The 27,779-nt window shown below is 37.2% G+C and overlaps 2 protein-coding genes and 1 long non-coding RNA gene across 6 annotated transcripts in view; 1 reads left to right on the top strand and 2 right to left on the bottom strand.

Moving 5' to 3' along the window:
• The window catches only part of C2CD6 (C2 calcium dependent domain containing 6), a 47,254-nt gene extending 42,041 nt beyond the window's left edge, over positions 1-5,213 (bottom strand). For both annotated transcript variants that reach the window (XM_081937499.1, XM_081937498.1), the window contains exon 1: positions 4,795-5,213. In XM_081937499.1, the coding sequence (XP_081793625.1) occupies positions 4,795-5,094 (300 nt within the window). In that variant the 5' untranslated portion in view covers positions 5,095-5,213. The remainder of the gene's footprint in view (positions 1-4,794) is intronic.
• Positions 5,214-5,370: 157 nt separating this feature from the next.
• LOC309384281 lies at positions 5,371-7,651 on the top strand. Its single transcript, XR_014174020.1, has 2 exons — positions 5,371-5,504; positions 6,696-7,651. It is a non-coding gene; the product is annotated as an uncharacterized lncRNA (long non-coding RNA).
• Positions 7,652-8,383: 732 nt separating this feature from the next.
• On the bottom strand, positions 8,384-25,570 carry TMEM237 (transmembrane protein 237). 3 transcript variants are annotated; one of them, XM_081937575.1, is made up of 12 exons: positions 25,423-25,570; positions 22,912-23,177; positions 20,101-20,154; positions 19,207-19,308; positions 16,633-16,726; positions 15,513-15,667; positions 13,866-13,989; positions 12,751-12,942; positions 12,174-12,247; positions 10,689-10,782; positions 10,450-10,571; positions 8,393-9,324 (listed from the first exon to the last, which is right to left on the bottom strand). In XM_081937575.1, the coding sequence occupies exons 4-12, from the start codon at positions 19,304-19,306 to the stop codon at positions 9,257-9,259; spliced, it is 1,023 nt and encodes a 340-aa protein (XP_081793701.1). In that variant the 5' UTR covers positions 19,307-19,308; positions 20,101-20,154; positions 22,912-23,177; positions 25,423-25,570; the 3' UTR covers positions 8,393-9,256. The 3 variants fall into 3 exon arrangements, with proteins under 3 accessions (XP_081793702.1, XP_081793700.1, XP_081793701.1); XM_081937574.1 differs by lacking the exons at positions 22,912-23,177; positions 25,423-25,570 and adding an exon at positions 22,318-22,446 and having other exon boundaries at positions 8,391-9,324; XM_081937576.1 differs by lacking the exons at positions 10,450-10,571; positions 10,689-10,782; positions 22,912-23,177; positions 25,423-25,570 and adding an exon at positions 22,318-22,446 and having other exon boundaries at positions 8,384-9,324.
• Between the last annotated feature and the right edge of the window lie 2,209 nt (positions 25,571-27,779).

Raw genomic sequence — 27,779 nt, forward strand, 5'->3', positions numbered from 1 at the left:
TCATCCCCTAACTTGGAATTTGGCATATTTGTAATCCAAGGTACAGTAATAATTGGAAAATCTGGGAAATAGATATTTTGTGCCTACCAGTCAAATCCTGGAGAGGAAAAGTTACCTCATAATAGAAGCCAGCATTCTAGCTCAGGGAGAACTAGGTCTTAGCTAGGATGGAATGCTGGACTGTGGAAATTCTGCTTCCATTCAACACAGCCCTATTCTCACCTTCTCAAGCATGTTGGATGAATGCAAGAAGAGAGCAGGTTTGTGCCCTTCAGATAGCCCTTAATTGAGTGTGGGAAATGACAACTGTAAAATGGGGATATTGTACATTGGCAGCCCTCCCCTCCCCTTGAATAGGACTGTTTCTTTTTTGATATGTACCTCTTGATGGTGTAATTAGAATAGGTTCATACCTGCTTAGTTTTTATTTATTTTATCTTATAAATGGTATGTGAGCAGTAACCCAGAATTCACTGAACTTACCTACCGAAGGCAAAAGCATATTGGTGTACATTTAAATTGTATTAGGATCTGAGAATGGGCATTCTCTTTGCTCTCCAAGAGTATTCATCTATGCTTGTAGAGGCTACATTTCAGGTACTAGAAAAAATTATTCCAGAATAGAATTACTGGAGATTGCTTTGAATGGAATCTAAAATTTTGGGAAGATCATAATTAGAAATTCATTTCATCATCTACCTATTGAAGTGGCACCAGATTGCATTTAAAGGCATGAGGGAACAATGCATAACCAAGGATCTCACAAAAAACTATGAAACAATACTTAGTTTATTTTGATTAAGAAGCCACATAGAATTGTCCTTTCCACTAATCCAGGCTTCCCACTATGGTGCTCTGCAGTTTGAGAAGACTACAGTTCCCACAATTCCAGTGGCCTAAAATTCTAGGAGTTGTATTGCCACCCATTCATCAGCCCTCCAGTGGGGGCGGTTCAACTACAGGTAGTCCTTGACTTACATATAACTTTGAATGGTCATTTAGTGACCATTCAAAGTTACAATGGCATTGAAAAAAATTATTTATGATTGTTTTTCATATTTATAGCTGTTGCAGCATCCATGCCATGTTCATGTGATCAAAATGTGGATGCTTGGCAACTGGCATGTATTTATGATGTTTCCAGTATCCCGAGGTCATATGATCACCTTTTGCGACCTTTTCACAAGCAAAGTCAATGGGGTAGCCAGATTCATTAACAACCATGTTACTAACTTAACAATTATTAACAAAAAAGGTCTTAAAATGGGGCAAACCTCACTTAAGAACTGTCTCGCTTAGCAATGGAAATTTTGGGCTCAATTGTGGTTGTAAGTCAAGGACTACCTATATTCCCTGATGTGTGTACAGTTCATCATCCAGTGTCTTTCAGAAGATTGACAGGTATGTGATGCCCTAGGGCTTGTTGGCATTTAAAGTGTCATGATCTGACTTATTTATTCTGCTCTGCCCAGTTCCCAAGGCAAACCTGGCTATTGAAGCCCTGGATGTGTTTTAGAGAAATTGTCTAGAATGTATAAATGCACTTTCAATTCATGCTGTAAATGTAAATAAGAAAGGGCATTTTATCATGCTTGGTGGACATGTAAAAAAGCTAGAAAATTTTGAACAAATACATACACTAATGTAGAGCAGGGGTGTCAAACTGGCAGCCCCCGAACCAGATGCATCACATGCAGGCCACGCCCACCTCAGCTCCACAAAGGGAAAAAACATTGCGAAACATGACATGACGGCAACATGACATCGTGAGTTTGACACCCGTGATGTAGATAATTTTAAAGATTAATATAAAATTAGGACCAGAGATCTTTCTTTTGGAACTGATGGACAAAGTTGAAAAACAGTATTGGAACTTTGATTTTTCTGATTAGAGAAAAGATAATATGTTAACTGTTGTTTGGAAATCCTTAATGGATATTTTGGGGAAAACAGAAAAAATGAATTTATGACTTATGGTTTTGATGATTGGACAAAGTACATTCTACAGGTAGTCCTCGAGTCACAACAATTCATTTAGTGACCATTCAAAGTTACAAAGACACTAAAAAGTGACATGACTGTTTTTCACCACTTACGACCATTGTAGCATCCCCATGGTCACGTGGTCAAAATTCAGATGCTTGGTAACTGACTCATTTACAACAGTTGCAGCGTCCCGGGGTAACATCAATGGCGGGTTCCTGGTTTGAGTGAACCGGTAGTGGTTTGGCAGTCTGGGTCGCTGGAACCGGCAGCAACCCAGACCTGCCATGCCCCAAACCAGTTTCCCCAGGTGGTGCTGGGGCGGCACCATCTTGTTTTTCAGTTCTGCACATGCGCAGAACAATTTTAATTGCATTGTGCATGCGCGGGCAGTGCGAATCAAGCGCGCACATGAGCGAACCGGCAGCAGTGCCTGTAGACAGCCAGTGCTCCATGGATCTGGAGTACATGACTCTTAAATATAGACTCATATATCTTCCACAGGAGTTCAGCGTGGTTTTGATTACTGCAATCTATATCCAACCTGATGCCAATACTACCATAGCTTTGGGATTCTTGTACAGCATTGTTAGTGATCAGCAGAATAAGTATCCTGATGCTGTGTATATTATAGCGGGGGACTTTAATCAGGCTCCTTAAATTCTATCAGCATGTTAAGTGTGCTACTAGAGGAGCAAACATATTGGATAAAATATATATCAACATTAAACATGGCTATAAGGTTATACAATTATCACTTTTCGGACAATCAGACCATATATCACTGCTTTTAGCACCGGCATACTTCCCTCTTGGAAGATGTGCTCTGCCTATAATAAAGACAGTGAAATCTTGGCCAGAAGATGCTTCCCATCAACTTCAGGATTGTTTTGAGAACACAAATTGGGACATCTTTTACCACCCTGACCTGGAGGAGCACACTGCAACTGTTCTGTGCTATATCAAACACTGCACAGACACTATCACTGTGGATAAACGTATTAGCTCTATCCCAATCAGAAGCCCTGGATGACCAAGGAAGTCCAGCGCGTCTTGCATGATAGGACCAAGGCCTTTAGATCTGGTGATGGGGCAAGATAGTGTTGCCAGAGCTAGTCTGAAGAAAGGTATTTGGAAGGCCAAAACTGCTTATAAGAGGAAGATTGAGGATAATTTAAAAGTAATCACATGAGGGAAGTGTGGCCAGAGATTCAACAAATTACCAACCATCAACTGACCAATGTCATTCGTGCTGAGGGGGATGCTTCATTGGCAGAAGAGCTGAATCATTTCTTTGCTCGCTTTGAAGTGGAGACAACAGAGACAGCTAAAATACAGCCACCAGCCCATTGTAGCCCCCACCTCATTGTGGAGGAAGAGGAGGTGAGGAGCATTCTGAGGACTGTGGACCCTAGAAAGGCTGCCGGTCCTGATGGTATCTCTGACCAAGTGCTTAAAGACTAGCCTGATCAGTTGGCTGGAGTCTTTATCAAAATCTTCAATCAATTTATTCCAGTCCACTATTCCATCTTGTTTGAAGACTTCCACCATTGTTCCACTGCCAAAGAAGTTCCCTATCAATAACCTCAACGATTACAGACCAGCGGCACTCACTATAATCATGAAGTACTTTGAGAAATTGGCCTGCCGGCATATCATTTCTGGTCTTCAGCTCCAGCGCGCATGTGTGTGCCGGCTAGCTGATTTTTGACTTTCTGGAGGGCCGGGAGACATCGTTTTCACCCTCCCCAGGCTTCAGGAATTCCTGCAGAGCCTGGGGAAGGCAAAAACGGCTCCCCAGTCCCCTTGAGGCCCTCCAGAAGCCAGAAATGGATTGTTTCCAAACTTCCAGTTAGCCTGTTAGGCCTGTTTTTTGCCATCCCCAGGCTCCAGAGGCTTTCCTGAGCTTGGGGAGGGCGAAAATGGTCCCCGGCGCCCCCCAGGAGGAAATACTAAGCTCAGCTTGGAGGCGAATAGTGCAGCTCGTGTGTGGGGATGTGCACGCATGCACATGTTGGGGCACGCTTTGCATTATAGGTGGTGACACATGCGTGCGCTATCGTGCATGCGTCCTTGCATTTTTGGCACCCAACAAGAAAAAGGTTAGCCATCACTGGTATAGTGCAATATCGGGTTTTCAATTTCAATTATATAGAAAGTAAAGGATGTATGCTTGTGTTTTTATTTTTAGAATTGTAATGTACACTGAAGACGGCATTTAATTTCGTTGTACCAAGTGCAATGACAATAAAGTCAACTAAACTAGTGCCTGCCGAAACTCACCCCCGGGGCACATATCACTTTCTTACAAGCAAAGTCAATGGGGAAACGAGATCCACTTAACAACCATGTTACTAACTTAAAAGCTACACTGATTCACTTAACAACTGTGGCAAGCTATAAAAGGGGGCAAAATTAATTTAACAAATATTTCACTTAGCAACAGAAATTTTGGCGTCAGCTGGGGTTGTGAGGTGAGGATTACCTGTAGAATGAAGTTTCAACTTTAGATAAAAAGATTAATTTATAATTGTAGTTATAACTGTTATAAAGAAGAGGTTGGAAACCCCCGCCCCCTTTTCTCTCTCTTTTTTTCCTTTGTTGCACTTTTAGGTTTATTTTCTGTTTCTTTCTTACTTTATAGTCGTTTCTATTGGTTTTTAACCCCCCTCTTAAAAACTTTTAATACAATTATTTTAAAAAGGTGAACTTTTGGTGTTCAGAGGGTGAGTGAAGGGATAAACCCGGTGCCAAAAAGAGACAAGTCTCCGGCCTCGCATGTCTGGGAAGCCCCCGCATCGAGTACTGCACCTTGAGGAGGGAGCGAGCCTTCTCCCCTTTGGGCTTGTCAGTCGCGGCGTTGGCGGCAGGGACATTGAGGGTGGAGGTGGAGCTGATGCCGCGCAGACCGAGAATGGTCGACACCGAGAAGTGCGACATGCCCGACTCTCCTTCTGTCGAGCCACGGGTGGTCGTGCTGGTGGTGCTGACGCTGCGGGCGCGTGAGGAACTGGTGGAGGTGGCACCCTCTTCCATCGAGTCTAGGAACGGCGGCCGCAGCGGCGGCAGCTCTACGCTGGTGCTCATCTTGCGGCGCCCAGGCGCGGCCATGGCGAGGGCGGCTGCGACCCGGGGAGGGGAGGTGGGCTCAGGCGTCGGCTGCTCGGGAGGTTGCCGACCGCGTCCTTTTCACATCTCCCGCTTTACCGGGAGCCTTCCTGCGAGAGGCGGAGAATTTCTGGCGAGCCGCCTGATCCTCCCACTCCGCTTTCTTGCCCTCCCCTTTCCCAGCTCAGGCATCGTCACAATTTGGATCCCTGGCGGCGGCGGGCGGCGGCGGCTACCCGGAGTTATTATTAAAACCCACATTCCTGCCCTGCCTGGAGACGCTGATCTTTCGCGAATGTCGCCTTCTCTTCCCCGGAGACCGGCGCCGACACCCGACGATGTTGGAAAATGATATAGCCGCAACTTGGTAAGATTTGGTGTTGCACTCAGATCATAGTGGCTAACCTAACCAGGTAAGAAAGACACTCAAATCGGTGTAAATCAGAGCTCATTAATTTACCCTTTTGCAAGTACCAGTAGACTCGACACTCATTTGAAGTTCATGGCTAATAAGAGGAATTTACTGATAGATCCATCGTTCTGTCAAACGCCTTTTACATTTTTTTGAGTTTGTGCCCTCAATCTATAGGGCTGGCCTCATTCACCCAGCATACTAAACCAGAATCAAACTAACCACATTAAGGCTCAAGGAGAAGGTGTTAAAACCAGCTTATCATAGAGAAGCATGGTGCCATGAAGCATCCCCTTACCTGTCAAGTATATTGTCATACAGTGTATGCATTGCACTATGATCCTTCCTATGGATAACGTGTGATTCAATATATCAAAAATATTTTTATATCTGTTACTTTGGATTCATTTAGTTACCCTGTATATTCAAGTGTCTCTTTCCATAATAAAAAATAGGTTCTAATGCAAGCCAGTCTATCCAAACCGGTCTATTCTAATTGTTTATACAATTCAGTATATTAAAAATATTTTCCTTTGTCACTTAGCTTTAAGCCTTCCTGATTTGTTATCTCAGATTCATTCAGTTATTCATGTACCTCTTTCCATAATAATAAAAAAGCAGGTTCCAATGCAAGAGGGTCTTGTGAGTGTTGATATCATTTACTTCAATTCAATTCATGGAATTTATACCACATTGTATGTCAAATACTAGTATTACCTTTTCAAAACTTAATAAAAGTATATCATAAAAGTATATTAAGACATTTATGTACAGCTTTCTCTTCGAAGAAAAAAAAAACCTCCAAACACTGCATTCTTAAATATAGCAAAAGCACACTGGTGATTTAAGTCTTTAAATTATTAGACAAAGGTATGAACCATGTCTAGCTTTTAATCCTAAAGTATATAGATAAAACATAAAAAACCCAACATTTTGAATTTGATGTTTATAATGGACTGTATAATTTACAGAGCACTTTCATGTATGCATATGAATACCCAAATCTGAACTAGTCCTAGCAGCAAATTACTCTTAGAAGCCATTCCATTTTTGGGGGATAGGTGCACAAACCTTTATAATTTAAAACATCTGTGGAAGTATTTTTCAGAAATTTCTATATGGAGTTCATGTGTAATGAATGGAATGCCCTTAAATTAGTGAAATGTGCAAAATTTATTTCTTAAATCTTCAGCCTGTAGCTTCTGAATTTTCTTTTTGCGGCAACTTGAAGCTAATTTATTTGCCAAAATAAATAGTGGTTTCCTACTATTCCAAGGTGGAAATTCAGTGGAAATTGTGGACTGTGACCTGATTTTTACAAAAATCCATAGTCTAAGGAAAAATGTAAGTATAATCTTTATTGTCATTGTACTTAAATACAACGAAATTGGTTTCTAAGCTGTGTACATGGCACAATCCAGGCTGGTTTGCATTATGTCCCCTAATAACTCCATTTTTTTCCAATAGATTGTTTATTTCTATTTTAGGATGTAAAATGAACTACATTTTAGCATGCTCTCTGAAAAGTTGATTTCACTATTTAAAGTTAATATTGTCTATCTGTAATTGAAGAAAAGCAATCCAACGACAAAATCCTCAAAGTAATACTGTATATGCAGTTTACACATATTCTTTCAAAAATGAGGAAATTATGGAAAATTGCTTTTTTAAAATCCTGAAAATCCTAAAGTATGCTTTTTAAAATTCATGGTAACTTTTAAATGAATTTGAATTTTTAAAAAGATTTGACAGCCTAACCTGCACAATGTTGAAAAGAGAAGACTTTTTATAAAATGTCCATAATTTTTTTATGCTTCTGTTGTAATCTAGTCTTCTGGTATGTACTACTAAAACTCTTGTTCCTGTAACTTGTCAGTCCTGGAGCCAGGGCTGCCACAGCGAAGCAGGTCGAGCTATGGGAACAGGAGGGGAAAAGAAGAGATAACGGAGGGATTGTAGCCATATGAGAACCAAGAACTTTCCCACCAGGTCTTGGACTGTGACCTGATTCAATCATGTGATGGACCATATGGGCAAGGGAAAGAAAACGTTACTTCTAATTAGGAGGAAACCCGAGGGGGGTTTTGAGTCTGATTTCACCAGATGGGCCAATATGAAATGCCTAATAAATCTATACTTTGAGCAATATGTTTGCCTTGGAGTTTTACTTGGAGGTGTTATTAGGAACTCTTGACTTTTAACTAGGTGAAATGTGCAACATAAGGTACAATATTTGTATCAGATATCTCAAATCAACTAGTTATCTGGAATCCATGAGTCCTGTAGAATTGAAATTTGGCAAATGTTATAAAATATTTTAAGAAATAAAAATTAACATAAAACAGTTTATGACATAGGACAAAATGTCATAAAACATTCCTGTGTTGATATTTGTGCTATACAATTCATCAAGGAAGATACATTTCGGAATGTATTCCAACTGTTCCAGTGAATGCAGTACATTAAAAGTTCTTCACTATTGAAGTCACTGAGGAATCTGATGAGGAAATATCTCTGAAAAGATGAGCCAATAGGTCATAGGTTGTCTAGTTGCTAATAAACGTTTTACATAGATACACTATATCCCAAAAAACCTACCTCACAAGCATCCTCATGTAGAATACTAGCTTTCTACTATGTATTACATAGTACACCAGACTGTCCTCTTAGCAAAAGAGCAAGATAGCTAATGAATCAAAATATCCCCTTGATGGAGTCTCCCTACACGTCTATTACAAAGTATTCAAGGATATTTCTGCAAAGACAGGGAAGAAAATGTTACTAGATGAATAAAAGGATAAATTCTTGTTGCACAAATCCACTTTTGTAACAGTGGATGTAAATACACCATTACATACCCTGGTTCCCCAAAAATAAGATCTCATTAGATAAGCCCAATTGGGCTTTTGAGCGCATGTGCTAAAATAAGCCCTCTCCCGAAAATAAGCCCTTGTCATTTACTGGGGGGAAGGGGGGGAGCATGCCCCACATGCACCTGCCATCCACGCAGAACAGCCTCGCGGAGGCCACTCCCACAAACCCTAGCTACCGTGCCCCTTCTCTTAGTGGTGGCTGCAAAAAAGAGCGGCAGGCCCAGCAACGCTAGGGCTGACGAGTGGTAGAAACAGAGAAAGAACTTCCAGCCCCCTCTCGATCAGCTAATTCACAGGCGGAGGTTAAGGGGCCTCCTGCACCTCAAAAATAATAAGACCTCCCCAAAAATAAGGCCAAGCACTTATTTTGGCGGTCAAAAGAAAATAAGACCTTGTCTTATTTTCGGGGAAAATGGTACATACTACATGAATTTAAATACTATTTGAATTTGTGAATACATGAAGCCTTAATATGACACAATGAAGCAGCAAAATTTTACAAAGTTTAATTAGCAGTTATTTCTACAAAAACTTTTAGCAGTTTAATTTTTTTTTAAAAAAACTGAATTTAATTATTCAAAGACAAATTAACCTCTGACAAGTATCCACAGCTTTAAATTACTTTTGAATATCAAAATTAGACAATCAGCAATGAACAAATACAATATGTTTTTTTTCTTTTTATCTTCTTCACTGAAAGTTGCATAAAATCCGTAGAAAACAACTTGATTGTGAAAAATGATTTTGTATTGTATTCTTGTAACATATAAATAGCATAATTACAAAATTCATTCAAATTAAATGTTTAAAAAGTGTAAAAAATATTACATGCAAGTATAAATGACTGAAGCATCTTATGAAATTGAAGAAGTTGCCTATACTAAGAAGAAACTTTAGCTTCTTTGTCCGGGAGGGGATATTCTTCCACTTCACCATTAAACATCAGCTCTACAAGAAAAAAAACAAATTATCATAGGATACTAAAATATATTGAAAAATATATGTACAATAAAGTCCATAAAAATAATTCCTCCATTTCCTCTTTCCATCAGGTTACAGGTAGTCCTTGACTTACTACAGTTCATTAGTGACCAAAGTTAAAACGACATTGAAAAAATTGGTTTAAAGTCACTTTTTCAAGCTTACAATCATTGTAGCATCCCCATGGTCACATGATCAAAATTCAGATGCTTGGCAACTGACTCATATTTATGACGGTAGCAGTGTCCCAGGGTCATGTGATCACCTTTTGCGACCTTCTGACAAGCAAAGTCAATGGGGAGGCCAGATTCACTTAACCATGTTACTAACTTAACAAGTACAATGATTCACTTAACAACTGTGGCAAGAAAAGTCATAAATTCGCTTAATAAATGTTTCATTTAGCAACAAATGTTGGGCTCTATTGTGCTCGTAAGTCAAGGATTACCTATACATTTTGAAAGTATTACAGCTGGGGAATAGGTTGCAAGCTTGAGGGAAGAAGGAAAGAAATCCTTAGCATCAGGATTCTGTATTTTTATATATAACTCCTTCAGATTATTGGATATATAAAATTCTCTTCTGCAAGCTGAAAGAAATATTACTCAGCATTCTAAAGTTCCTTAAAGTTATTAAAACTTTACTCTCAATATATCTGCCAGTACTGATAACAAAGGAATGATACTTGTTAAATGTTTTAAGTGTCAGAAGCATCACAATTAAAATAAGCATATTATACAACACAAAATATAAAATACAAGATTAAAATATGTAGTTAAATATATTTATAGGAATAGTCAAGTGGAGATACTAAATTCTATTTATTGCTGGACAATTCCTTAATTTAATTTCTTTAGACATTTTGCAATAGTGCTGTCTCTTCAAATATATTCCCTTTTTCTTCTCTAACCCTGTTATTTGCTGTTCCTTTATGTGTGACTAATTATTGAAATTCCAGGCGTACTATCTCCCTTTCCCTAGTAACTTCCTTGATCTAAAATTGTTTAGGAAAGAATCAGCAAGTCGCCATTCAGATAATCTATTAAGGAAATGCTCATATTCTAATGGATTACAATCTATCTTCTTCTATACCTTCAGTATGATCCAAATGTGGCCGGTATGACAAAAAGAACCAGGAGATCCCAACAAGAATAGCTATCACAAGATTAATCACAATCCAAGGCTGAATAATTTCTTTTTCTTCATCTGAAATCCTGGGTGGGGATGTGGAGTGGGAGAGAGGAGAATCATATGTATTTATTAGTTATGAGTGCTTCAGTTATAACTGTATAATGCTTAAATTATAAAAGAAAAAAGTCAATAATTCTTACCAAAGACTACCATTTTCTAAAGGTGGTATGTACAAGTTGATCCTGTCACTTGTCATTTGTTGGCTCAGAGACAAGATAAGAGCAGCAAAATACACTGGAAGAAACCAATAATGTTTATTATTGAGAAATTCCAGATTTTTGGAATGGAGTTAACAACACATTATCCTGTCTGATCCTTATGTTTCATCCATCAATCTGTTTCTTCAGAGTACAGGTAGTCTTCAATTTATGACCGCAATTGAGCCCATTTATGTTGTTAAATGAGACATTTGTTAAGTGAGCTTTGCCCCATTTTACGATGTTTCTTGTCACAGTTGTTAAGTGAATCATTTACGTTGACAAATTAGTAACGTGGTTGTTAAGTGAATCTGGTTTCCCCATTGACTTTTCTTGCTAAAAGGTTGCAAAAGGGGATCACATGATCTTGGGACACAGCAATGTTCATATGTATGAGTCAGTTGCCAAGCATGTGAATTTTGATCACAGGGTCATTGGGATGCTACAAAGGTTATAAGTGTGAAAAACTATGATGTCACTTTTTTTCAGTGCCATTGTAATTTTAAACAGCCATTAAATGAACTATTGTAAGTCAAGGTCTACCTATAGTAATAACTAATTACATATCATTAATTTACATCAATATTCCTTCAAATTCATTACTTTTCCAGCACAGAAAATATCCCGACCAACTTTCTTTAAATATTCAGGCAGAAGAAGCAGTAAATCCATGCATGTTAGCATTAGGAATCAAGTTTTTCAAAACTGTGAAAATGATTACATTATTGCCACAACCTTCCAAATTCTTGGTTCACTGCCTAGATTTTCCCTTTCAGGAATTCCAAAAAAGCAAAACACTTTGATAGCATTCAGTCCACTCTTTTCTGCCCTATGTCAGAAAATAGGCTTGCTGCTACTGGTATTTAGTCTATTCACAGATACAGAAGAGAAGAGTAAGATACAAATCTGCAGAATTATCAAATTATTACTTGACAAATACCTATATAACCAGCTTAGAGCCTCCTAGCATTACTTATATTTAACAAAGTAATGTGGTAGTCTTTATGGAAATGGATGCCCTTTTACAATATACAACAAGAACAGTTATAGGAAAACAAAAGAACAAGGCCTTAAGATCAGGAATGAAAATACAGTGGAACCTCGGGTCACGAATGCTTCTGACCACGACCAAATCAGGTACCGACCAAGAAATCTGCTAAATGTTTCACTCTGTTCACGAACACATCCTTGGATGGTGATCAATCACAGCTGCAGCGATTTCCCCTGCCACAGCGATTTCCCCTTCCGTGCCTTTTTTGTGTGCGCGTGCATGCGCAGTCAGTCTTGCTTCCAGTCATGACCAAATCAGGTGCCGACCAAAGTCCTGGAATGGATTAGGATCGTGACCAGAGGTTCCACTGTACAATTAAGACATAACCTTTGAGTAATTAGCTAATGCTTATTGGTTAGTTAATGCTGCTTACTCACTGAAAGATGCAATTGCTGCTGGGTCCAATGTAAAAAAACTGCGTACTGCCACTGCCGCTTTAGCCAAATCGATTCTGAACAATGAGTATGAAATGGACTTAATTAAAAATAGCCACTCAATGGATGACTTGATTCTGCTATATCTCATAAGAAATTATCCACTGATGTTAAGGAAATAAGATATCCTTTAAAACCTTGATCTAACAGGCTAATTATTTCATCGGAATAATTAACCTGCATGGGTATCATTGCTTAAACTAGAATGTCTCCAGTTCAAAAATATTAATAATAAAAGTTTATAATAAAAGAATAAAGAATTTCAAAAGTAGGAAGTATAAGCAACTAACAGAACACAATGCAAATCTTTCTGGTTTGAGAGTAGTTTTCATTCTGTTTTAAGATGTTAAATCTTAACAATCATTAGAAAAACATCTGATGGGCCAACTTACTTATACTACATAGCTACAATTAAAATATTAAGACTTTAAGGTATTAATTGTTTTTTTAATTAATAGGATAACTTCACAATGAATCATAACATTGTCACCGAGACAGAGGAATGCACAAATACTTATACCTGTCAAAAGCTGAAATGGTACTAATTGTAAGTAGAAAATAAAGGAGACATTGAGCAGGATATGCCAAAGTCTTGTACTGCTGTAGCAAGTTTGAAAGGGTTGAAAACTGATTTCCTGCCAGAACATAAATCACTATGATGTTCCACACAGCATAGCCAGCGAGAAAGCCATGAGTAAAAAATCCAATTACTCTAATAAAAGAAAGCATATTAATTAAAAAGATAAACTTGTACAAATTTTACAGAGTTAAATGTTCAGAATGTCAGACTTACAATAACTTTAATGTCCACCATCTTAAATTCAGTTTCTAGTTAATTAGAGTCAGAATTCCCTAAATTCAGAATGTAGTGAATTAAATTCAACGTCTAGCCTCTGAATTTTTCTAGCCAATAGTAGTTTTCATCTATGCAATAGGAACTTTTGAATTCAGGTTCCAAATTATTAACCTGTATTCAAGTTATTCAAGTCACAGAGGGGAATGCTGAAAACCAAAAGATTTTAGTTAATAATCTCTATTCAAATATTTGTTGTGGATGGCAAATCAACATTTATAAGAAATAATTACAAGTGGAGGCCAATCATTATATCAATTACTGTCATTCTCTGAAGGAATTACCAGGATTTTAATTTTTGTAGAAGACCATTTATTTAATTTGACTGAACTCACTAGGCAGAATATTACAATGATTATGTAAGCATCACACATTAAAACTTTCAGACAAATATCCCAAGATGGACAAATGGGAAGAATTAAGATGTAGTGGAAGTGTGTTTCTTATGGTGGGATTCTGTTAATATATCCTGAAACAGAACTTCTTGTAAATAGTCTTAAATTTATTAGATACTCCAGCTCACTAAAGGCCAAGATTCAGCAGGCACATTCACTATAGTAGTTTGAAACATTGTATATGAATAGAAAAAGTTTTGTGGCAAAGTGCTGAGTTGCAAACTTTACATACCACATACCACAGAGAGAGAGAGAGTCAGTCAGTCAGTCAGTCAGTGGAAAGGAAGAGAATCTGATTCCAAAGTCGGGAGTCAGCTTCACTGGACATTTCATTCATTTCAATGTACTTGTTCATTTTTAATGTCAATAGTGGGAATAATTTCATACCTAAAACCACGATGAACTGAAAGTGCCACATCCTTAGTAGTCCAGGAAGCCTTCATATCCATAAACACTTGAACATGTTCAGTAGTTTTAATCAAATCCTTGCGGTCTGTGGCCTGAAAACGTCCTTAGAAAATAAAATAAATGTAAGTGCTTATAAGAAAAATATTGTTACAGTTTCTTATTACTATACTTTTCATAAAAATTCATGATTTTTTTTGGTTAGACTATAAATTGAGACTACATACATAATATCATATATACATACTTTTCTATTATAAACTCATTGCTACTCTTACTGTATATCAGGAATGTCATCTGAAAACAAAACCCACTGACTAGTGCAGTGCTTCTCAAATAGTGGGGCGGCCCCCCCAGGGGGGGGCGCGAGACTCCGTAAAGGGGGGCTCAGCTCAAATTATTTTATATATTTTTGTTTTGCAGGTTAAAGTTTTTTTTTTAATATTGTGTTCCTTTAAATCCTGTGCTCCTTTAAATCTTTTCTGCTACAGTTAATAAAGCTATTTTTTGTTGTAAATTGATCCACATTTCTTTCTTTTTTTATTCTCTTATACGTTAATAAGGATACAGTGTTATGCAGAGGTGTACTTATAACAATTTTATAGACAAATGATACTATTTACAGTCGCACGGGGGGCGCGAAATGTTTTCTTCTTCCTAGGGGGGGGCATGACAGAAAATAATTGAGAAGCACTGGACTAGTGGAATATGACTATTTCCAAGATGACTTATTTGGTGGTAGATAATTTGCTACAATCACCAGAAGTTCCCTTTTCAGCCTAATAGCCAAATTCTTAACACTTTGGTTCTATTAATCTCAACCATCATTAAAAAAAATTATTTATTTATTATATTACAGTTCTACATCACTCATCTCATCTATGAAGGAATCATTAATATGAGATATTATTTTTCTATATAAATAAAAATAAGTAGCTCTAGGCGGGTTACAAAAGCAATATATTCTTCAAATTTTCATGATGTCAGACTATAGTACTATTTCTAACAGCAGGAGCACTACAATGCATTAGGTGCAGAAGTATATGCCTCAAGAATTCTGCAAATTTCTTCAAAAGAAAATCAGATGGCACAAAGACGAGTCCCTTCGGGGAGAGGGGGCGGTCTAGAAATCAAATAAAATTGAAATTGAAATTGAATCAGATTTTTAAACTTTCTTTCAACAATAACTTTTAGGTTGAGTTCCTGCACTTTTTAAAATCAAGTGATGCCATGGGTTGTCTGATGGCACAGATACTTCATGTAAGCTATGTATTAGTTTTAATATGATCAGTCAATTAACCATATCAAAGCATGAGTGTTAGCCACAATAAAATATAATAAAATGAGATAAGATATAGTGAAGTGATATGAGTTTCAAAACAGTCATACTTAAGTAAGGAAGTGCTAGCACATTTTGAAGTACTATAAATTCAATTTAAAGGATATTTATTCATGTACCCCCAATATGATGGTCTAAAAATTACTAGAAATCTGGTTGTTCTCTCAGGCCTCGAGATAAAGTAGCATAAACCCCTTTTGGTTTTGCTTAATTTTATTCTTCTGTGCGTCATTAATCATCATTTATTTGTATAAATATACTAACATTTTGTTGTAAAACAAATTACTTACGATTTTTTTCAACGAACACTTTGCTGATAGGTTGGCTAACCCCAGTTGAAACCGAAAACACAGAACGTTGTTCTGTGCCTTTTACTTGCTCATCCTCAATAATATCTTCATCCTCCACACACAAATCACTAGAACTTTCTGCAGGCCGGGCTTTCCTAACATTATAGTAGAAAAGTAAAATGACAGTCATTTTATTTTTTTAATGTTTGTGACTCAGGATATACCTGTGCCTTATATTTGCTGGGATTGTGCCACAATCTGCATTCAAACATGTGAGTACATCACATTTTCTGGCACCTGCTTTAATGAAGTGCACCTTTTCCCACATTTGCAAACTGCTGATTCATAAAAAGATGCAGTAGTTTTAAGGAAATGTTGAATCCTCCAAATCATCTTTTCCCCCTTCAAATCCACAGAGCTATTATGTTTCTCAAAGGATAACTGGTGCTCTTCTACTGTGATGGAATACAGTAAGAAGGTGGATTCATAGAATGGACGAGGGTGCATTCCAGAGGAGTAAAAAGCAACTTAGCCCAGATTGGTGTGAGAGGAAGAAGGTGAAGATTAATAGTTCACATTATAGATGCCGATAATAGAATGCTTAGTCTGGCAAGATTTTTTCTATAGGCATGAAACAATAAAGAAAGCTTGGAAGAATCATGTGACATTCTTGGTTTTGGGCTTGGCAACTACAGTGAACCAGAAGTTGAACCAAAGTATATGCTCCCAGACCAGAAATTTATACAGTAGGAATCAATGTAAGCATGATACACAGTGTTAGGTATGGCATATTGCATTTCACCCTGGCACTGTAAAAGAAAGAAGGAAAGAAGGAAAAATTCTGGTTAACAATAGAGGCAGGGTTTGGCTACTTGAACGACTGCCTGTCTTAGCATCTGCCTGGCCAATTTCATCTTGCAGAGTTGGCATGCTTTGAGTAAATCTGTCAGGTTCCTCCCAAAAGCATTCTGAAATTCTATACACAAATATCACACACACACACAGACAGACAGACACAAATGTAGATAACTGAAACAAAAGATTGTTTTACTGTCAAACAACATAAATTACAAACTTGTTACTTCAGAAGGAATATAGAAGTCAAAATAGAATGTCTCACTTTACTCTTTTCCATTGTTTACGAGTTACTGTTTCTTCCACTGGCGAAGGATCCATGTCATTTCCATTCTGTTCAGTAAATGATGTTTCTGATTCTGAAAATTTCAAATGGAAAACCACGAAATTTGTGCTGGGTAAAAATATTATTTGTACCCGTAGTTCCAGAAGAGATGGCTAAGAGATAAAGCATTTCCTTTGCCAATAAGGTTTTATATAAATGGAGCTCCTTTTCTTCTTCACAAGAATAACCATGTGAAGAAGATATACTGTACATGTAGAGTATTAGATCAAAGGCAGGAAATAAATATACTAAACATGTGTCTGGAATTCCAGAAACCATATAGAAAAAGTATTCAGTATATTTATTTCCTACCTTTCTATTAAGGAGCAGTACATGCATCTCCTCCACAAGAAATTTGCTCACGAGTAAATCAGGCAGAAACCCCATGTGTATCACCTCGAGTTCAAAATGAAAAGTGAGATATAATATAAATAACTCTGTAAAGTAGATTGTGCTAAGAGGTAATGAAAAACAAAGTCGTGTTTACAAAACAGTATGCTTTATGAGTGAATTTAGATCAGAGATATATCTTCCTAGTTATATCTCAACTGGGAAAACAGTGACATTCTTGATGTATTAAAAATTAATTCCAAAACACTACAGCTGTAGTGCATTTAATAATAAAAATAATAAAAGATTTTGCTATAAACCAGGATCTTTATTTTCAGTATCATAAGGTCAGGCATTTCAAGAATGCCCAGCAACTAAAAATGTATTATTGCTGATTTTATTATTATTTTACTATGAGATACAGTATTGTAGCAAGGGACGTGGTGGCTCAATGGCTAAGATGCTGAGCTTGTCGATCAGAAAGGTCGGAAATTCAGCGGTTCGAATCCCTAGCACTGCATAACAGAGTGAGCTCCCGTTACTTGTCCCACCTCTGCCAACCTAGCAGTTTGAAAGCATGTAAAAATGCAAGTAGAAAAATAGAAGCCAAATTTGGTTGGAAGGTAACAGTGTTCTGTGCGCCTTTGGCGTTTAGTCATTCCGGCCACATTATCACAGAGATGTTTTCGGGCAACGCTGGCTCTTTGGCTTTGAAACAGAATGAGCACCACCCCCTAGAGTCAGGAATGACTAGCACATATGTGCAAGGGGAACCTTTACCTTACAGTATTATAAGAAACTATGTGAAACCGTAAAGTATTGTGAGTACTTCCATAACCATGTCATGCATAAAATGGTAAGGGAGCAATATAGTTCTACCTATTTTGCTGGTTGGCTTTCCTTTTAACATTCCATAGAAACTAATAACAAGACTGGTTTATGTAAGCATGGGCATCTCATCAACAATGAACTGCAATAAGCACCTGCTTCTCTTCTAATAGTCAGAACAGACATTCAGCTTTACAATTCTTTAAGCCAAGAGAGGACTTGTTCCAAATTATATTTCACCTGAACAGTGACTGTCACATAAAACCTGTTCTTCCTAGTCACTGCACTCTAATGAAATGGAGGTAACCAGTTACAGGCTGGTTTGTATCTCATATGATTTGAAAGATGATCAGCAGAACAGTAGCTTCTCAATTTCTCAACTGCTGCAAGGAGTCCTAGTTTAAGCAGATTATTTTGACTGGTTTCAGAGGAAGCTGCAGGGTTCAACCTGCCTTGGTAGTCAAAATGATCTTTGGTGGGGAAGAAAAAGAATTTGACTCCTTTACTCTCCTTGACTTCTCATCAACTTTCTCTACCATCAATCATGACTTCCTTCTAAATTATTTTAAATGTATCATTGAAATATTTTTTGATTCCATTCCTGTCTAATATGCGCTTAACATAGTGTTGCTTGGACATAGGTGCTGCATGAAAACTGGAATTCATGCTGTTTCTTGGGTTTCATATTATCTCCAGTGCTTTCATTGTCTACATAAACAGCTCAAGGAGATCATTAGGCATTTTAGATCAGTATATACAATTTATTTCATTGCAACATCTCCAGGTAAAGGTGGAACATACCTGAATGATTGCCTACAGACAGTCAATAATAGGATAACAAACTGAAATAGGATAATTGTTCAGTATGAATGAGTCACAGTTTATGAGTTTAGATGGGCTTCTCATTTCTCTTTCTTCAGAGTGTTTCTGAATCTGGAGCTTACTTTATCAACTTTGGTTGATACTTAGGGAAAATTGAGATAAGGAGGTACTGTAGACACTGATATTGTTCAGCCTTAACTATGGGCAAGCTCTGGAAACTTCAATTATGTCAAAGACATAAAACCTACAGTAGGTCATATTATAGCTATGTGGAAGGTTTTATATTGGCTGCTATTTCATTTTCAGATGTGATATAGAGTGCTGGTTATTACTTTTCAAGCCTATGTTTTAGCTTTCTAAATCTAAAAATATCACTTTAAACACCACATTTTAATATTCTTAGATTGAAATTTCATTTTTATTACAAACCATTTAAAAACATTTTTAACTAGTAGCATATGCAGCCTAATTAATAACAACGATGCATTGGCTTGTATTTTCTGCTGAAATTATTGTTCAAAATTCTTTACATACCTAGAGGCACCTTCTTTTTCCTACGCTTCTTCTGAGGCGGAGCATCCTGTACTTCAGAAGTCAGAGGCTCATTGCTTTCAGACACAGCAACTTGACCCATATCTAAAATGGATTATTGCCCTCAAGTCAGTGTTGACTGTAACCACAAAGACAGAAGTTATCTAAGAAGCACTGCTGAAGGGTAATTTCAGTGCATCACAAGATGCTTCCAAGCCTTTGAAGACCTGCACAAAAAATCTTTGATCCTAGTTAGCTCTTGCTTAATTCTTCAAAGACTTTATTAGAACATTTTATATTTCACACAGTATTTACCAACAAGTATGAACTGTATTTAAATTTAGGATGTTGTCAATTGCAGTTTAGTCTTACGGTTATGATGGTAATTGGGACTGCAACTGCTATTGCTAAGTGACATGATTGTAAAGTATGACATAACACAATCACTTTGCGAATTGATTAAGCAAGGAACATGTGGGTTGTTAAGAGACACAACTTGTGACCTCTTGCCAACCTATTCATTGACTTTGCTTGGGGGAAGATTGCAGGGAATGTCAGAAATCACAATCGTGATTCAGTAGCCATTAGGATTTACAAAAGTAAATCCTTGATTGTGTGTATATTGCTAGTAACGCAGTGGTTAGAATGCAGTATTGCAGGCTAATTCTGCCCACAGCTGGAGTTCAATTCAGTAAACATAAAACTACTATTATTTATGAAACAATATTTGAAGATGTGAAGCATCCTTTACAGAATATCTGGTGCTCAAGTAATAACTATAATCCAGAATTAAGAAGCTAACAGGTGTAATGCCATTCATAAATTGCACCTTTAAATTCTCTGTACTCTCTTCATCTAAACTTGCCTGCTTGGTTGTTAACTAAATCATCTTCTTACCTAATGAGTTTTTCTTGACTTTTTTCTTTTTGGGCCGACTAAGAGGAATTTCATCTGCAAAACCAAAAGCCAAGAATTAGTTGATCCCATAATAGTAAACATACATTCTTATTATATGTCTAAATGCTTTAAGTATATTATTCAAGCTATTTCATCTACATTATCTAGTTGAGTATTTACAACAGTCCAATCACCTTAATGCTCACTTCCAGTTTGGAGACATGATTTCAACCACTTAAATATTTTAAAATCTTGGCTAACTCACTACCTTAAACTCTAGGTTATTTATGAGTAAGTTAAAAGCATTAAGCCCAATGCAGTCCCTTGAGGAATGTCACTTTACCCTTGGGAATATCGTATTACTCTTACTTTGTTTCCTTATCTTTATTCCTATGCTGCTTCCAGACTCGGGGTTGAACTGTGGAGTCCTTGGTGCTGCCTGTGCTTGATGGTTTGCTTGCAGATGCTTCAGAAGCTGACTAGGTAACATCATTATAGGTAGCCCTCAACTTACAATTACAGTTGGGACCAGGACATCCAATGTTGACATCCAATTTTATGACTGTTTTGTTGTGATCATTAAATTAATCATATGGTCATTAAGCAAATCTGGCTTCCCCCTTTGACTTTTGGTGGGTCATAAATGATGACCCCATGAGCTTGGGATGCTGCAACCATCATAAATACAGGTTAATTGCCCAGTTTGTGATGGCTGGTTATCACTGTTTCAGTACTGTTTAACTTTGAATGGTTATTACATGAATGGTTGCAAATCGAGGACTTATCTGTAGAGCTAGTGAGTGTGAGGTTTGCTCCCTGTTTATATATACCATGTTTTCCCCAAAATAAGACAGGGTGTTATTTTTTTTTGACCCCTGAAATAAGCACTTAGCCTTATTTTCGGGGAGGTCTTATTATTTTTGAGATGCAGGATGTGGCGAGCGTGGTCATCTCATGGCTGCTGCTGCGTTGCAATATTTTTAAGGAGGGCTTATTTTTGGAGGAGGGCTTATTTTAGTGTATGCACTCAAAAGCCCGATTGGGCTTATTATCCGGGGAGGTCTTATTTTCGGCAAAATCGGGTAGTAGCTTTCCATGCCAGGGTTGGTGAGGTGTGGTTTTCTCTTGAAAGTTCCTTGAATAGGTATTGCTTTCTGCTTGATTGTTTGCCTGATATTAATCATTACTTATCTGGATGTAGGCTGCTGGAGACGATGTATTCTGTCTTTTTGTTTCCTCCTTAGCTTTTTTACTGTCTTTTTTGATTGGTGTATAAATGTAGTTTATCTCTACAATATGTGCCTGTTGATTGCTGCTTTGTCTCAATGCCAAACTTCCAGGAATTCCTTAGTGATTTTGGATTCAGCTTTACCTAAGATGCCCATAGTTTCCTAGATGAAACTATGGTTGAGCGAGTCTCTCAATTATTGTGAGAGTAAGGAGTTTCTATTGTGTCTTCTGACTGTTAATTACTATTCATGGATGCACTGTACTAGTCTTCTGCTTACCTATCCAATATAGTGACTGTTACGGTTCTCACACTTTCTTCTTGGGCTACTGGGACTTTAGTTTACTTAAGAAGTTTTAGAGGATTTTACTTGTTTGTGTGCTAGAATGATGCCATGTGGTTGTCACAGTCTGTTGGTTGTTTCTGAGATGGCTTTGATGTATAGCGATGTTATCCTTTTCATATGTTGTGTTGGTTGTGCTATAGTGGGTTGAGTGGTCAAGGCACTCTAATAAAAACACTAGGGAATTCCTAGAAGCTTGACTTTCAGACAATTCATCCATCAAGAGACACATAGAGATTAACCATCTTTATACACCATTCAAAAGAGACAATAGGAAAGCTAAGAAGATGTGGTGGAATGTAGTCTGGAATTGCAGGCGTATCAGGCTCTTTCTCAGAAGCTAATGAGACAGTGGAACTGTACGACCTTTCTTTTCACAGTCGCTAGGTGAATCACTGCAGTTGGTAAGTTAGTAACAAGATTAAGTGAATCTGACTTCCCCATTGACTTTGCTCATCAGAAGTTCACAAAAGGGGATCATATGACTCCAGGACACTGCGACTGTCATAAATATGAATCCGTTGCCAAGTGTCTGAATTCTGATCATGGGGCTGCTGCAATGTGAAAAACAGTCATAAGTCACTTTTCTCAGCATTGCTGTAACTTTAAACAGTCACTAAAGAAACTGTTGTAAGTCGAAGACTACCTGTACTATTAAGAAACTCCTTGTGTTGTTCTTGGTTGTTTGGGTCTGACAGAAGTAAACAAGAAGACCAGAACATATCCTCTTCAGCAGCCAACGTCCAGATAAACAGGGCTTAACACTAGATAAACTATCAAGCAGAAAACAATACGCTAATCAAAGCACTATCAAGGAAAAAACCATTCTCCTGCCAACACTGGCAGGGCAAGCTACTGTATATAACCAAGAGGCACATCCCATATTCACTAGCACTATTTTAGCTAGTTAGGTAATAAAATATCTGCAAATAAAGAGCACCAAAGATTCTACAAACACTCTACAATTATAAATTATAAATAGTGAATTTTGTCCATACATCTAAAAGTCTATTCTAAAAATATGATCAAGTTGTAATAATAAAGACAACCATTATTGTTTTTGAAAACTATACCACCGTTAGCCAGTGAAAACCAACTATATTTGTTAAATATTTGATGACTTAATTTGATTACATTCTTATAGCTGCCCATCTCATGTGACTCTGGACCACTTACAAGCTATAACAGCGAACTAGTCAATGAATACATTTAAAAAATGTGGAAAATGAATAGTACTCACCTTGTTCTCCACTTTCGATTAATATTTTCCAAATTAAAGATATATGAAATTGGAAACATAAAATAAAATGTTAATATTGAAATATATAATCCAATACATAATACTAAATTTGGAAAACATAATAAAATTCACCCACATAATAGTAATAGCTGCAAAAAAAAAAGTTAAGGAATAATAGCTTCCTTGAAATTTCTAAATTGCCCATTGTATTTTTGCAGAAAATTGTATTTTTACCTTGGTACTGGAGGAAGAATCCGAGGTGGGCGCTGCAATATACAAAAATATACAATTCAATATATATTTTTTTAAAAAAAACAAACTTATTTTCAAGTGTCAGCAGATGTACATAGCCTGTAAGCCTTGTTTAAAGTGAGTCACTAAACATTTATTTAAATAGATGTGTAGATTTTAAATGTATTACGGGAAGAATATCAAAATGATTCCTTTTAACTTTCTGCTTCTAAACTACTATTCTAGCAAAGTATATAAGATAATGCATAATAACCAAAACCAGCAAGTTATTTTTTTGAAACTACATACATGAATTTTAGAGCAGTAGCACTATTCATAACTAACAGTCTTTTAGAAAAACCTGCCTAATCACAATAATTTTCTTTGCTCAACTGAAATAAGCAATGCAATTGAATCAATGTGTAACCAGATATCTCACAAGATGTACACATTTTAAAAAGCAGTCAAAAATCCATCCCTTTTATTGTTAAATGAACTGTGTCCTCCACCCATGAAAACAATGAGACAATTCTGAAATCAAATCTTTCATTGTATAAATGAAATCAAAAGATGAAGGAACCAAAAATGAAGCTGGAGATTCGGGCATAGTTTTTATCTTAATTTATTTTAAAACAACAACAACAACAAAAACCCAAACAAATGTCTGACAGTTCAAAACAGGACTCACCACTTGCTTCTTCGCCATATCCCTTAGTGAGGTTACATATGAACTAAGGCAACCAGGACATATACCTACAATGACTCCTGTTAATTCTGTACTGTACTAAAAATAAATCCTCAGTACACAGGATTAGCTGGAAATGAACTTTTGCCCCACCTAGTTTAGGGCTGGAGGGTGCATTCATTAAAAGCTATTATTTTATTATGGATTGCCCTAGAGAAGTTGTTCTCAATGGCACCTGCTACACAAACCTATCATCTCTTTCAAAAGTAAAGGGTCTGTTATGCTACTCTTAGTGAAAGATAGGGAATAAGTATGTAAAGATTGAGTTTAACATATCTCTTCCAATGTCTTTTGATAAAAAAGTATTAATTCTGAAATGAAATTTCCTGGGGGTTAGTTTATACTAAAATGGAATTCTGTACACTACTCTGAACTTGCTATCAGATGTATACACGATTCGTTGAATTATCTGATAGCCAAAGGTACTTAGCAATTCCCACTAAGCAGTAATTCCTAAAAGACAGGGAGTGAAATTAAAGCCTAAAGCGGATGAGCATTAAAACTCCTATGAGGCAACCTTCTTTAGGGTAAACAAGAAAGGAGAAAGCACAAGAATAAAATCTGCCACTGGTCTTAGTGCCCCTTGTCATCACTCTTCAGAACAGCAATTTCAAGGATGCCTTTTGAAGCAATCCACCTTCCTACTGGCTTTAGTAAGATTTAGGATAATCCTAAAAACTCAGGATTCCAAATTTCTTGATGAGGTAATGTATCACACACACTTCTAAACACTTCTCCCCTTCTGAAGAGTGATGGAGGATTTCTCCTTCCATTAGTGATAGTAGACTGAAGGGAATTGCTGCGATGTGAGGTGCATCTGAATTCAGGGGTGTTTCTTCTGATTAAATAGGCACAAAATTAGGCTGCAGGAGTCCCAAAGGGGAAGCTCAAGATAGGGTGACTAAAGAAACTGAAGGAGAATAGAGGATGCTTTAAGGCAGTATTTCTCAACCTTGTCAACTTGAAGATGTCTTCAAGTTGACAAGGTTGGGAAACACTGCTTTAAGGTGTGCGCAAATCCCCGCGCCGCTTCGTTTTAACAAATCCGAATTATTTTGAAAAACCGTAAAATGGGCTATTGGGGGATTACAACCTTTACAGCCACGTGCGGATTATCCAGGTGGATTTCTTCATCAAGCAATGAACGTTTCAAAGCGAGTCCTACGTGCGGAACATAACTCCCAGTCGAGAATAACAACAGGCGGCCAGCTTGGCAAACAGAGCACACGACAACGTTTCCAAATAATACCAAAACATTTACGATGCAAACACTGCCGTGCATTTATTTCAGAAAGAACCTAAACTGGGACTATTGTGAGCACCAGCAATCCCTCGCAAAAACCTAAAAGGGGGTGGGGTGGGGAAGCCATGAAACTGCCAGTTTAAGAAAACCACAAATCTGTGCGATGCTAAAATGACACTTTCTACCAAGCCCGATTTTAAGAGAGGTGCATCCTCAGGAACCACACCGCGAACAGCACGCTCGCTTTAGTGCGGAGGCTCCGACGGCAAACAGTCTCCCTTCCCTCCCTCACCGGTCGGACTCCTTCCATCCTCTCCCGCAGCCTAGGCGTCCGAGGCAACCTCACAGCAACCGAAAGCGCGCCCTTCTCCCAGAGGCTCCTGCTGCAGACGCCCAGGGAAGAGGAGGGGAGCCGGCGGCGCCATTTCCGGCCGGGGAGGCTACACTTGGCTCCTCTTCTCGCTGCTGAGCTCTGCGAGTTCCCGGCTTTCTGATACTCTTCAGAGCATTATGGTGGTTGATGAGCTGCGAGGAAAGAAATGGTTTTCTTTTCACTAGGATTTATATACGGTATCCCATTGATGATCCTAGTCCTTACCTTGCATCTTGTGAGATCACCTGATTTTGTGCAATCTGTCCCCTCTGACAAAGTGAAGCTGTTGTAGACCACTATATGTGCGATAATATAATTATATAAAACAAGTTTACACGCGATTAGCTTTTTTTTTTTAAAGTGTTGGTTTTAACTAATCTTACGGAACGTTGGATTTGCTGGTGTCTTATATTTAGAATGTCAGTCACTCGAAGACCATTGTGAGTAGGCTTTATTAAGGAGAATACAAATGTTTTGTTAGGTGAAATATTTGTAGACTAGATGGGAGTCACTCTTCTGGCAGAATGCACTGGACTAAGAAAGTTGAAGTTGTATATTTCTTAATGTCCTCTATTACACATCTGTACTAAAATGGAATGTTAAATCAGTTTTATATTATATTTTATATCAGTTTCTCTTGTACGTTTTATTGCTTATGTGCCTTTTTCATCTTGACTTAATGGCAGCTTATTGCATAAGTTGGTAAGCAACAATTTCCAAAAAGAAATTAAACTTTGGTGATTAATGCAGAGCTACTTACACGAATTCAGGACACTTCTAAATATGGAGACCATAATCCTTTGTACAGCTGAGAAGCAGATTCACTGAATGTAGTGAAACTGCATTCTTGATGGGATAGAATTTCACTATAAATTCTAAGACTGAGTCTATATAGCAATTATCCCAATTCAAGAGAATCATAAGTGTTCTATATTATTTTTTAAACCACCCTCCCCCAATGTAATAACTACAGATGTAATGCCATCCCCCCCCCTCATTTTATGGCTTTAGTTGCCAGGAATTGTGAAATTTGTAATGAAATAAAATGACAGTGTATTTACATTTGAACTATTTTACACTATCATATATGTTTTTGAAAATAATTGATAACCTGACTTCCAAATGGCAGTCTTTCCAAGGTGGCTAGTATAATTTAAACCAGTGTAATTACAAAAGAAAAATTCTAAAAAGCTTACAGGCTGGGTGGAAGAAAGGATATACAACTCAGCAGACTTAAGCACTTGATTATTTTTTATTTATCTTCAGTTACTAGTATTACCAGGGTTGACATTTCTAGGAGTTCACAAACCAACAAAAATCAATAAAAGCACATCATAACACTCATTATAAACCATATAAAATCTAAGATGGTAGACAAAGTGAATATTAATCCCCAAGACTTGTTGAAAAGCCATCTTTTAACAGTTTTCAAGATGATTGAAACCACCTGATTGATATTTTCTTTGCCAGTTTTATTTACACATTGGTTTTAGCTTTGGAGGTTTACTTAAAGCTAATAAAAACAAAATGAAACAAATTACCAAAACAATATTAATAATCCATTAAAAATTTATAAAAAATTAAATATAGCTAATATTTTAGTGTTTTGTCACTAAGGGTCACTGGTTTACTGACAACCACTGTGTGTGTGTGTGTGTGTGTGTGTGTGTGTATGTGTTGTATTTGTGCTGATAAATAAATAAAGGGAGACTATTTGGGCATATCGGGTTGTAACACAAATACATATATATACACATATACATACACATACACACTCAATGGTGTATTAAATCAAGCTTGAAGCCCTAATTATAGACTGAATTGACATATTCCCAAAATCTTCACCCATCATAATATAAAGTTAGTTATATTAATTATAATTATATTAATTTTAAACATAGAGTACCTTCTTAATTTTGAACTAACATGCGTTTCCTGACATTTAAAGGACAAGGTGCACCTTCATTTTTTAAAAAAATGGTGCCGCTTGCTACCAAAGATAAAGGGTGCTGGAGAAAGTTTTAAATAATATCACAGTAATTTTAATATGATTGCTGCTAGAAGTGTGCTGTTTGCTAACTGAAAAGTTCAGTGAAAGGTAAAAATAACTCTTCTCCAGATTTCATTCTTGATGGAGGAATGTGCTATAAATCAAAAAGTAGGTCAAAAACTGCTACTACCTCCTATGGGACCTCCTATGCTTAAGGAGGAAAAAATATCCAAAATTACACATTTTAAACAATTACATCATCTTTGATTATACCATCAGAATGATA

The sequence above is a fragment of the Natrix helvetica genome, assembly GCF_964273705.1.
Source record: "Natrix helvetica genome assembly, chromosome: 1".
NCBI classification, from domain to species: domain Eukaryota; kingdom Metazoa; phylum Chordata; class Lepidosauria; order Squamata; family Natricidae; genus Natrix; species Natrix helvetica.

Excerpts from the sequence above, each read along its gene's own strand:
- TMEM237 (XM_081937574.1), bottom strand. The coding sequence starts at position 22,393 with ATGTTCTGGTCTTCTTGTTTACTTCTGTCAGACCCAAACAACCAAGAA. Across the intron at positions 16,727-19,206 it reads GAAAAAGAAGGTGCCTCTAG|AATCAGAAACATCATTTACT; the intron begins GTATGTAAAGAA and ends TGAAATTTTCAG. Across the intron at positions 12,943-13,865 it reads TCAGTTCATCGTGGTTTTAG|AGTAATTGGATTTTTTACTC; the intron begins GTATGAAATTAT and ends TTCTTTTATTAG.